General features: G+C 40.9%; 2 protein-coding genes and 1 non-coding gene across 3 annotated transcripts; 1 reads left to right on the plus strand and 2 right to left on the minus strand.

The window, feature by feature from the left end:
• Positions 1–451: 451 nt before the first annotated feature.
• On the minus strand, positions 452–573 carry LOC149106577 (U5 spliceosomal RNA). The gene has a single exon (XR_016210054.1). It is a non-coding gene; the product is annotated as a U5 spliceosomal RNA (small nuclear RNA).
• On the minus strand, positions 495–1,659 carry LOC149106578 (uncharacterized). The gene has a single exon (XM_089298512.1). The coding sequence runs from the start codon at positions 1,629–1,631 to the stop codon at positions 864–866; it is 768 nt and encodes a 255-aa protein (XP_089154638.1). The 5' UTR covers positions 1,632–1,659; the 3' UTR covers positions 495–863.
• Positions 1,660–5,501: 3,842 nt separating this feature from the next.
• LOC110067915 (beta-1,3-galactosyltransferase 5-like) lies at positions 5,502–9,558 on the plus strand. The gene is made up of 2 exons (XM_020775261.2): positions 5,502–5,593; positions 7,490–9,558. Exon 2 carries the CDS (start codon positions 7,539–7,541, stop codon positions 8,688–8,690), a length of 1,152 nt encoding a protein of 383 aa, XP_020630920.1. The 5' UTR covers positions 5,502–5,593; positions 7,490–7,538; the 3' UTR covers positions 8,691–9,558.
• Positions 9,559–12,092: the final 2,534 nt, after the last annotated feature.

Raw genomic sequence — 12,092 nt, forward strand, 5'->3', positions numbered from 1 at the left:
GTTACAGGAATGTTGCCTTTAACGTACGTTAACCCAAATACGCACGTAGTTCTGTATATAAGACTTTTTTAAAATATGCTCCTGCTGATAGTGCTGATAGGTCAACCGTCACTGACGGAAGCGGCCTGAGAAACGTCGTTTATTATATGGCTAGCTCCGTGAGCGGGCAAGATGAACCAAACCCAGCGCTATAATTGACTACCCGACCGGGCAAGATGGCGCTATCATGCCCGCTCGGGACTACCTGCTGTCCCGCAAGGACAATTTCCTCAAAAGTCTTAAATAAATCCTTCACTGAACAAGCTTATTCGGTCAAGATGGCTGGATATTGGCCTCTTTCACCGTCCGTCTCAGTCCAAAAACACGCTAAGGAACTTGGCCAATATCCAGCCATCTTGACCGAACAAGTTTGGTCAATAACTGCATATACACTTCATCTGTTGAGAATATGAGCCCTGCCAAGAGGCAGGGCTACGAAAAATTAGTCTAAAGACTTATTCGAGTTGTTCTCCTCCACGGAAATCTTTAGTAAAAGGCGAAAGATTTATGCGTGTTGAAGGAAAACCAGAGTTTTTCATGTTTAAGGCGAATGGCCGGGCCCCAACGTGGAATGGAGAGTGCAATGTCCGCCAGACATACAGACCAATCAGTCACACAACGGCACCGAGGGATCGAACCCCGCCCCTACAAACAAATAACATAGAAACAAACAAACGAGGAACAAACAGGTAAAAACGTCAGACAACAGGACAAACGAACACTGTTTCAGTACAACGGCGAAAGGTGAACCCGGGAGGGGCACCTGTCAACAGTCTTATCCTATATAAAAATACGTTCGCCACCAAAATGTAACCAAAACAAACCTAGACCAAAAACAAACAAAGCAGTCCAAACTCAACGTAACAAAGGTATATACGAAAAAACGAGGCCAAAAGGAGTGAACAACTAAACGGGAACAGCAATCCAAACAATGGAAACCACGGGAACAAACGAAGAGATAGGAGGTCAACACACTGGACGGAAAACGCGGGGGGCAAGACAAGAGCAACGGGCGAGGCAGGAACAGAACTAACAGGACTAGACGGAGCTGCGACGAAACTGGACTGAACAGGCGAAGTAGCAACAGTACTAGCAGGACTCAACGGAGCAGTAACGGAACTGGACTGGACAGGCGAAGCAGCAACAGTACTAACAGGACTCAACGGAGCAACGGAACTGGACTGGACAGGCGAAGCAGCAACAGTACTAACAGGAGTCAGCGGAGCAGTAACGGAACTGGACTGGACTGGCGAAGCAGCAACAGTACTAACAGGACTCAACGGAGCAACAACGGAACTGGACTGGACAGGCGAAGCAGCAACAGTACTAACAGGACTCAACAGAGCAACAACGGAACTTGACTGGACAGGCGAAGCAGCAACAGTACTAACAAGAGGAAAACGCGGGCGAGACAGGTATAGACGAATAGACAAGGTACGGCTCTTGGGCAAAACACCAACAGAAGTAGACTCAGGACGCGGACGCTTTATTGGAACACCAATAGTAGCAAGACCAGACGTCGATTCAGCCACAGAACACGACACACGAGAAGACAAGGAAGACTGAGACGTTCCAAACGTCGATTCAGCCATCCAACTGGCACCCTTTACACAGGTACGCAGGCGCAGAGTTATAGGAAACAGTTTCCCATTTATTGTCACTTCATTTTGGAAAGTGTTTTGGTCTTCCTCGATGCAAATAAAATCTGGGGAACAAGTAATGATTGTTTAGACCCGTTTCCCAGTTCGACTATTGCTCATTTGTCCAGCAGATTATATACAGTTACAGCACTTCAGGAACAATTTATTTCTCGACACATTTCTGCAGTCATCGTCTTTATTCACAGCATTGGCTGCCATATAGTTTCTTCTAATAGGGTGGACTGAGTTGTTTTTGGAATCGCAGACGCATCATAGCGCCAATACGATTTACTGTGCATTGCACCCATACGCGCTGGTAAATAGGCAAGTGTTTTTCATTCCGCATGTCTTTAGTTTCGCTTGTGTCTTGAACTGTTCGCTGACATTGCTTTCACGAGAAAGGTTAAAGCTCGAGAAGTCAGCTTCACAGTTTCTTTACGAAAGGCTGTTTACCTTTATCAACTTCGAGTTGATATTGGCGCAGTATAGACGCGTGGAGGACAACCCTTACGTACAGTTTCTATACCGGTAAATTATTCTTTACTGTCTCCTTTTGATTATTTACATGTTAATTACATGTTATTTACATACTTTGTAAATTTTCAACTCTCCCAGTGTTGTACATGTAGAGTCAAGATCAGTCACGGTTTGCGCATATTGAAAAGTTTAGCCTCAATTTTTCAAATTCGTCGCGTTTGTAATCCGTGTTAATCTTCTCCATCCTTAGCCATCCTTGGTCTTTTATGGTTTATCATTATCTCTTTGGTGTTTTTCTATCTTATTAAACTGTTATTTTCAGGTTTCCTACCATTGTAAGGTAATTTTGTGTATGGCCAATATAACCCAAAATAACGTGACTGAACCCCTTCAAATACATAACATCAATAACTGAGTCCCGCAGGGTTGTCAGTTGGTTTTTGAGTAGCAGTTTCATTGCAAAAAGTAGGTTGCTAAGGTTTGCGTGACACAGCATAAATTGACCAGCAATCATTAATTTACAAATAATCTTTACGTTTATTTAGGTGGAACACCAGAGCTGTTTTGATCATTACGACTGTAATGAGTTCTAACAAAAATTTGAATGTGTTATGTACACAATACTTTACAGATAAATAACCGGCATAATGAACTTTATTTCTTTCAAATGAGACCAAATCCACATTTATTCGAAGTCTTCTTTCCTTTAGAATTACCCTATCGCACTCGAGTCTAGGGCGATTCTGTTATCGATGTTTCTGGCCTTAGGACGCGTTATTACAAGCATATTCGTTCCTTCACGGCCGAAAAAAAAACGTTGAATCAAGGGATAGAAATTACTCACAAGAGAGCAGGCTTCCAACTTATCAAAATGGCAAATTTCTGAGGTTTTTAGTGCAGAGTGCACCATTGGGGTGATTTAGGGGGCTGCTGTTCGCTAAGGCGTTAACTCAATAACATGTGCTGATCACTTGTCGAACCTCAATATCCAAAACTCAGTTCAAAATATAAACTAAGAACGATCTGACGAATATACATTTGAAGAATATACATGTGGCTGGTAACGTTGTTTAGTACTTGTTCTGCGATGTACCATCTTATGTCAGCTGGTGTGCATTATAATCTTTGATAAACACCCTAACCTCGTCCCCAAGGTCTTTTCCACTTTTCAATTTTATAAATCGTAAAGAGAAGACCCTTGGGCCAAGGTTGAAAATACGCATAGCGTCAAATGTCTGTAAAAGTCACAAAACATTCAGCATCCAGGTTTTGTCATCCGCTACACCTCTGGTAAAATTCTCTCCGGGCCGATTTGGCGTTTAAATGACTGTTAGTCCTTTTGAAATTTGTTTGTGCTCCCAATCAGACTGGATAAACATCGATGATTATAACCCCTGATATATAGCTCCAGTCTGAGACTCAAACTTTTCAATATGCGCAAACCGTGACTGAGCTCCTTTAAATTGGCAGTTTTACTTGAAATCAGTGAGTAAATCTCAAATGTAAGTACCGTGGAACCTCGATATTATCAAGGGCCAAGGAGCTGGCGAAATATGTTCGCTATAACGAGGTTTCGTTACATCGGGGTTCTTTTCCATGTATTTTACTATTTTGGGGGCGAGGAATATCGTTCGTTATACCGAGGACTTCGCTATATATATAGGTTTTACTGTACTATCTAATTTGAACAGGTTCCTGGCCGGGTAGGCAAACAATTGGCGACCCAATCGGGTGCCTGTTCACAGGCTACTTTATGAACCAATCACCCTACTAGCTCCTACACAAAACGATAATTTTCACCGCAGATTTGTTTACAAATACAATTATTTTGAAAGAAATTAACATAAACCCTTGTATATGACGTTTCTGCATCATCTTGTCGCCATCATCAAATACAGATAAGTTTTTAAGTTGGTTTGGTGCAAAAGAGTCAAGAAAAACTTATGTCAGAGACAATTTGAAAACTTTAAACACACAAGCTGACTCTATTCGCGCGAAAACTGTTTAATCAGCTGATACGTTTCTGGAGTCTTTTATGTCTAGATTTAATATATGCGATGTCTATGATTTAAAAATCTGCATTTGATAATGACGAAACATTTGGGCGTATATATATTTAGCTGTCAACCTGTAATCCTTATTTTGAAATAATTACTTCGCTTTCCAAACATACACGGATATTTGCCGGTTGACATTATCTGTTCCACGAAATGAACAGCGTTCTGAGAGCCTCATGGAAAAGATATTCTCCAAGCACATATTCATATCTAGACTTCTCGGGTTGATCAAGATATATCAGAGAGCTTAAGCACTGACGACGGCGACACCAAGGACGCCTTGTAAAATAATATATAGCTTTAGCCAAGCGTGAAAGCGGAGCTCCTTATTACAGTAATTAACCATAGACTGAAAAAGAGGATTTGTTTCCAGTTAAATTATAACAAACTTTCCCTAATAAGCGTACCCAATTTTTCCAAGGTTGTAAAAATTGTGTAAGCAATGTATCAGGGACTTGTGCAAGGAGTACATATGTCGGAAGAAAAGTCAACAACGCGCCATCTAGAGGTTTATTTGGGCCGAAATTTTGGAGTTGCACGCACTCCCTACTTCTCTCCCAGAGTAATAAACTGACTTGAGCCTGCGATCCAATCGAAAACCAGTACCTGGTCAGCGATCAACTTGAAAAACCACGTGATGTTGATGAGCTGTAAACCAGAGCCCGTTATATCGTCAAGTGATACCGGTCAGCGGATAACTTGTTTTGACAGTTGTCAAGTAACCATAACATGGACGTCCAACATCACAGATGTACCTATGGTAATGGCACTACTCTTCCTTTTTTCCAAGGTATGAGGCTTGGCATACGGACCTACGGACGGACGGACGGACGCACTTATGTACGGACAGTCACATGAAAACCATATTTTTTTAGATCGATGGGTGACCAAATTTTTCTAAGGTATGGGGCTCCGCTCGCAGGCCTTCGGCGCGTAGGAGGTCCGCTATGAATTTCTATTTTACCCCGATATTTCTCAATTGTCGCCATCTCTTCAGTACGCAGATCGGTTTAAAAACCTGTTCAAACTAAGTATGTAATGCAAGCGATCAATTCCAAAAGAAAATTAAATATAATTTATAACAATGCCATGGTGTTTACGCTTTCTCCGAAATACGTAGAACTTGACAATTTTCCGTTGTTGTTTTGCATAGGACGGCTACAGAAATAGCATTTCGTGACGCATGGGCAATGGCGTTGCTATTGAATAATCTTTCGTAATTAAGCTCTCTGATTGGTTAAAACTCTTTTCTCCCCAACTTTCATTAAAATTTTTCCTATAACGACGTATGATTTAACGCATCCGCAGAATTGTTCATCTGTTACCAAAGCTTAGGCTGATTTCGAAGAAAAATATTGGAAAAGAGAAACTTCTTGTACGGTAAGTCGCTTTTGTAACCACACGAAGTTACAACGCTAACACTTACGGTTACATTACTGTCCTCCATTCCCTGGGCTAGTGCCAAGCATGTGGCGCAGAATAATTCGGTCCTGAAACTTCTTCCTGTTTGATTCGCGAAATTCAAGCATTAAGTCTACCCGCTTATAATATATTGTGACACGCAGAAAGCCAATCTGCAACCAAGTGTCTACAAAGAAAAGGTGTCAATTCTAGGACCCCACTTACATGTACATGGTTTACGAACAGACAAAACCATCGCTTGTAAAAGGTGCGTTTTCTTGTTACTAAGTACGAAAACTATATTTAATATCGTTTTCACATTTAATTAGGATAAAACTCGATACTATTTATTAAATTCTTGATTATAACAACACATCTTTAAGAGTTGAATATCGACGAATTAGTTATAATTAACGGACGGATTATATACGCGTAATAATCTAAGAGGCCAAATATACTGATATCAGTATCTATTCCACGACATCTTCTAAGGGAGTAAAATTCATTATAAAATATAATATGAAAGATATATTTCATACTTAGTGGCTGTCAGTAAATGCTTGTGAAAATCATTGCTGTCGTCAAGGGTTCGAAAAGCAAACACGGTTTCGCACGCAGTTCTTTTCCTTTGCAAACCAATGGTCTGACAATTCTTCTTCTCGCCAATGTCGCGTTTAGATATAAACACCCCCTGCTGGACTTTTGATAATCGTGAAAAAAGGGACTGTTGGAGTGTTGGTAAACAGTCTACAAATTTTAGGCCCTGGGGTACGAACTGTTTGCATTAAAAATTAAAAGCGTAGCGACCATGTGGGTGCACGCAAGCATTTGCAGACCTCCGGAAATAAAGAGAAAAAATTAACAAATTGACGTCAGTTTTTTATGCGTCTTTCTTCTTATTGATGATAAATTGCGTCATAACGTTGTCGACGTAGCTGTGGAACCACGAGCCGCAAGCGAGTGGTTCCGCAGTAACCTTTGACAATGTAACCTTTTTTACAATAACAAGACCCAAAATGGTCAAATGCCGGGAATAAAAGAAGAGAAAAGACGCCGTTAACTTGCCGTAAATAGAGATAAGTGAATTTTATTCAAAATGACGCCAACTTTGTCAATAGCTTTTCTCACGTTTTGATTGGCTACTTCAAAAAGTCCAAAAAATCTCATCGGTTAAAAATCTAGGTTCTAGACCTTTATATTTATGATATAAATAGTTTTCAAAAATTTGTAACAGTTGACTATTAAAATGCATTGGAATTGAATACAATGTTTCTCAGCGCTGTTTGTGTTCTATTTTCAATAAAGCTCCGATGGCCTAAGAACAAGAGTTTATACGTTGCGGAGATGACTTAAAGTAAATCTAAGATAAACCTGACTTAAAATAAATCTAAAACGTGAATAACATCACAAGTTTATATACAAAATGTAATTTTGTTGAATTTTTTAAACAAAAATGTCGTGTTTAATTAGGTGTGGGTCATGTAACTTTTAACCTTCGTTTAGGGGTGGGTCACTCAGTTTTGTGCCAAATGGAAAAGCTGGGCCATGTGTTTTTTATCCCCCCACCCCCACAGTACTTTTGGACCAGTCCCTAAATACTCGACGTGTGTTTCCATGTTTTGATTCATGATACTATTGCTTGGAAAACGCACTTCCCAACCCCTAATTATAAAGACAGTAACATTCTCTCGGGCGTTCACCCAAACCTCCCTTGCGGCTCGAGCATTTGGCGTCAAAGGTGTTAATGAAGGATATATTTCTCTGAAACATTTTTTCTATATCTTCTTGAATCAAATGCAATAATGTAGACAAATTCGAAAATTTTACGATGTTTTAAATCTTTAATCAAACCAGTTCAATTTCGTTCGTTTCTAGAAGGAGCTCGCACTTGGAGTGGAGTCATTTCGCTTCACCCCCTGGGAACATGCTTCATCGGCGACAGCACTGTCTGTTGTTTCCTTGCAATTGGTTGTGTTCACTCAGAAGGAGACAACAAGGCTCGAAGAAATTCAAGATAATCCAGCTCTCTCTAAGTCTTGTTTTGGTAACGGCTTTAATAACGTATTTCAGTGTCTTTCCCTTCAATAAGTCCATCTATGATCATGAAACACGCTCACAACTTATTGAAGCTCGTAACTCGGGCTCAACGTTCAGCCGTTTTAACGACAAGCCATCTTCAGGCAGTGGCGCTCTCTCTCTGTCGAGTGTGGCTCCTACTCTGAACTGGACTTCAGGCAGTTTGAAGCCCATACCCTCTTCCGCGGAGCCTGCCATTCTTCCTGATTTTAAATCATGGAAAACAACACCCCAGCACAAAACTACTTTGATAACCAAGACTGTGTGTACACGGCACTACCCTCTGCTCATCCTAGTCTCGTCTGCACCAGCAAATTTTGAAAGAAGATATTTGATTCGTCAAACATGGGGTGCCGATAACAGCACCGTTCCTCAGTGGAAGACATACTTTCTTCTTGGTCAAACACGAGATCCAGCACGATCAGATTTGCTCAAAAAAGAAAATAGCATCTATGGCGACATGATTCGTGCGGATTATTACGAACATTACTGGAACCAGAGTTTGAAGATACAGATGGCCTTCGAATGGGCAGCCAGATATTGTGAGTTTTCTTACCTTCTCAAAGCAGACGACGATGTGCTCGTCAACGCTAAACGTTTACTAGATGTCTTACACTTGAAATCAACGCCTAAGAAAGGCCTTTATATGGGTAAACGTCACCGCAATCCGATTGTACAACGAAGTGGAAAATGGCGTGTCAGTTATGAAGAGTACAGAGGAACACGCTATCCAGATTTTTGTAGTGGTGCTGGCTTTGTTATGTCATATGATGTTATCGAGAGCGCGGTTCCTTTATTTGATGTGATTAAGCCGTTTAGAGTGGACGATGTGTATGTTGGAATGCTCGCAGAAAAACTCGGTGTAAGAGCAATGAACCATAAAGGGTTTGTTATTTTAGGTCCTAGCAAGAAATGTAATTTTTTTCCCAACACTCTTGTGCAGCATCAAGCTATCGGAGAATGTTTAATTCGACTGTTTATGAATCACAAGAACCTTTAACTCTATAGTTAATTAACTTTATGGTAACATTTATCTTGTTTCTATAGAGTTTTGGTAGAATTCTACTACAGTACGTAGTCAGTAATCCAAATACTTCGATTGGATGGGCTATCGTATACTATCAGCCATTATTAAAATATAATTCATACTAGATCATCGGATAATGCAATTCAAGAGTTTTCATTGGCTTAGCCATCTTGGTACATGACTAATTACACCATGCTCTAAAAATATGATAAGCATACGCGTAATTTTTGGGGGCGTTTTTGTTTTTATTGCGTTCGACAGAACGCAGTTCTAATCGCGTAATGCAGAAAAATTCGAGATCTGTGAATCTATCTATCTATCTATCTATCTATCTATCTATCTATCTATCTATCTATCTATCTATCTATCTATCTATCTATCTATCGGGGGACACCAATTTGGTCCCCCCTAAAATTCTTTAGGGGCAAATGACGTCATGTCCATGTTTGTCCATGTGCTTTCTTTCGAGTGTTGCGCAATATTGCGGACTTTCGAGTGTCGAAGAAGCTTATTGTGGACTCTAGCGGATACTGAAGTTGTTTATTCAAAGTTCGAAGTCAGTGTTAATGGCATTTAAAAACCTTGTAGACATGTCTTCACGAAATGTGTACGACTTTTCGAGGCAGCTTATTGAAGACTGTAGCGGATAAGTTGTTTATTTAAAGTTCGAAGTCAATGTTAATGGCATTTAAAAACCTTGCAGACATTTCTTCACGAAATGTGTACGACTCTTCGTACGAACAAGAAGTTGTAGTTTGGCTGCGTGTTGTGTACCCTATTCTCTTCGTCCGAAACCAATGCTGCTTTCTGCTGAATAAATCAAAGGAGGAAATGATTTTCACTTCGCTGGCCTAGATTTCTGTGCACAAACTATGTAACGTAACCCCAACGAAAGTGTTTACTCAGGAACTAAGTTCAACTCCCAAAGGGTTGCTATGGTACAGCAACATGTCCTCCGTTTCATTGTTTCGGAAGTGAAAATGCCCTGTAGCTGTTACCCCAAAGCCTAGACGATTCAAAGTCGTGTTTGTAAACAAAATAATTGTCCTAGTTTTGGCAAAAGCACGTCGTCTCGCATACCGACCGAACAAACATGGTTGGTGTCGATTTACACGGTCAGTATAAAACACGCACTGCGGACTGCGAACTGCGGACTACAGACTACGGACTACGGACTACGGACTGGGTATAAAACACAGACTTATGTATAAAACGCGGACTAAGCATTACGGACTGCGCATAAAACGCGGGCGGACTCAGGTATAAAATGGGGACTGCGGACTAAATGCGGCCTTTCGACTGCAGTCCATGTTTTTTACTGACCAGTCGTAACTAATATTACACAATACTTGTATAAACGAGAACAAACCCTCTCGTATGCACGTGCTTTCCGGTCAGTTTATTTGTTTTTGCCCCTGCTGAAGGGTGACCAATTTCACGCCTACCTAACAGCTCAGGCACAAAATGCTTTCCCTAGAATTTTTTTTTTTTTTTTTTACATACCAAGCCTACCAAAACTCGAACGCACTCTTTAATCTACGATTACTACTAGTTTTAGTTTACTTCTATATCTTGGGGGCGTTTTTAATAAAATTTCTGAATTGAGAGTTTATCAGACATCCGGCCGGCTGGCCTTGGACGCAAAAATTGGCCTCCCTGTAGCAGGGGGGAAAACAAATGACATCATCGCATAGCACGTGTACAAGGGTCTGTATTGGTTTCTCGATCGTTCGCTTGTTTGTAGACCACTGTAGTTATGTTTTTGGGCCAGGCAAATCAACACAAACGTGGCCTGTTTCGTCGGGATACGAGATGAAGTGCTTTTGTTACATGAATAGTACAATTATTTATTATATCCACGAACGCGACTTTGAATCGCCTTGGCTTTGGGATGTTAACCGTGGTAGCCTGCGAACAGGCTCCCGGCGAGGACGGAAGAAACATTTGGCGAGCGAAGCTAGCCGACGAGCGCGAGACTGAAGAATTCGGAAAGCGAGGCGATCGGGGCGGGGCGCTTGGGCTTGCCGGGAGCCTGTTCTCAAGCTATGACCGTGGCGTCGAACGCACCCTCATAATCTTTGATTGCTACTAATTTTAGTCATGCAAAATTAGTCTCAAAAATGAGAAGTTCTGGTATTTGTTTTGGCCAGTTTTCTGGCAGTAAAAGTTACCACAGAAGATATAAGGCATTCTTGCAATTTCAATCAAGTGCCAGTCTGTTTGTTTTGAATTCAATAGGTGTGGAAACCACACGCAGCTGATCAATCGTTGAGTGTCAAAAATCCAAAAAGTCGATTCAAATTAAATACTAAGAACGATCTGAAAGTACATCGAACGGCATTTGAAGAGTAACAGGTGGCTGGTAACCCTGTGTCGGTACTACTTGTTTTGCGATAGATCATTCTCAAACTCATTAATAATTCATGAAGTTAAAACAAAGAAAACCACAACCGTGAAGGAGGTTTGGATACACGGTCTTAATTAGCATAGATTTTGACGATTTTACTTCTCTGTTTACTCCAGTTTTTTTTTCCGATAGAGAAAACATATCAAACAGTCGAGACAGTGTTTTATCTGCTATCCAAACACCTCGAATTTCGTCAAAAATTCAACTCTCTTCTCGGTGTTTGGATATCCCGATGAAACACTGTCTGTCGTGTTTGATATATTACTTCAACCATCTTATGCCAGGTGAGGTGATGCTTCTTGACGTTATGGGTTACCATAACAACAGTAAAACCTCTGAGAAATTTCCCAGCCTCTTCCCCAGTAACCTGCAAACGCAGACGTATTTTCGGCTTCCACTTTAAATACGTTTACGTTCGCAGACTACGTCCTCAGGGTGTTTTTCAATTTTCAATTTTAAACATCGTCGCGATCGAGGACGAGGCTAGGTTGAAAACACCCATGGCTTCAAGTGTTTGTTAAACTTGCAAAACAGCGAGGACCCAGCATTTGTTTTCCGCCAGAGATTTAGTAGCTTTTAGTTAAAGTCCTCCCTGACCAATGTATACCGCAGAGATAAAGACTTGTTCATTTTAGATGTTTGTGGGAGCTTCTGAGGTGAGGAGAAATGCAGATTCGGCGTTTAAATGAGTGCTAGTCCTTTTGAAGTCAGTTTGTGTTCCCAATCAAACTTGATACATTATTGCTTATAACCCCTGATATCCAGATCCAGTCTGAGAGCTCAATCCACCGTAGGAAAAAAGATGGCGGCTGTACATTTTACCACAATGCCCTGCGAGCCTACCACAGCCTATAAGGCACAAAGAAAGCCAATTCCTTTTACAGTAGTCGTCCCTGTTCCAAGGACATTAACTTGCCTAGGTTTGAAGATTTTATAACGTTTCCGTACGTTTTTATGAACGTTGTTAA

This window comes from Orbicella faveolata, unplaced genomic scaffold (assembly GCF_042242905.1).
Source record: "Orbicella faveolata isolate gen_17 unplaced genomic scaffold, um_ofav_v1 contig_3, whole genome shotgun sequence".
NCBI lineage: Eukaryota > Metazoa > Cnidaria > Anthozoa > Scleractinia > Merulinidae > Orbicella > Orbicella faveolata.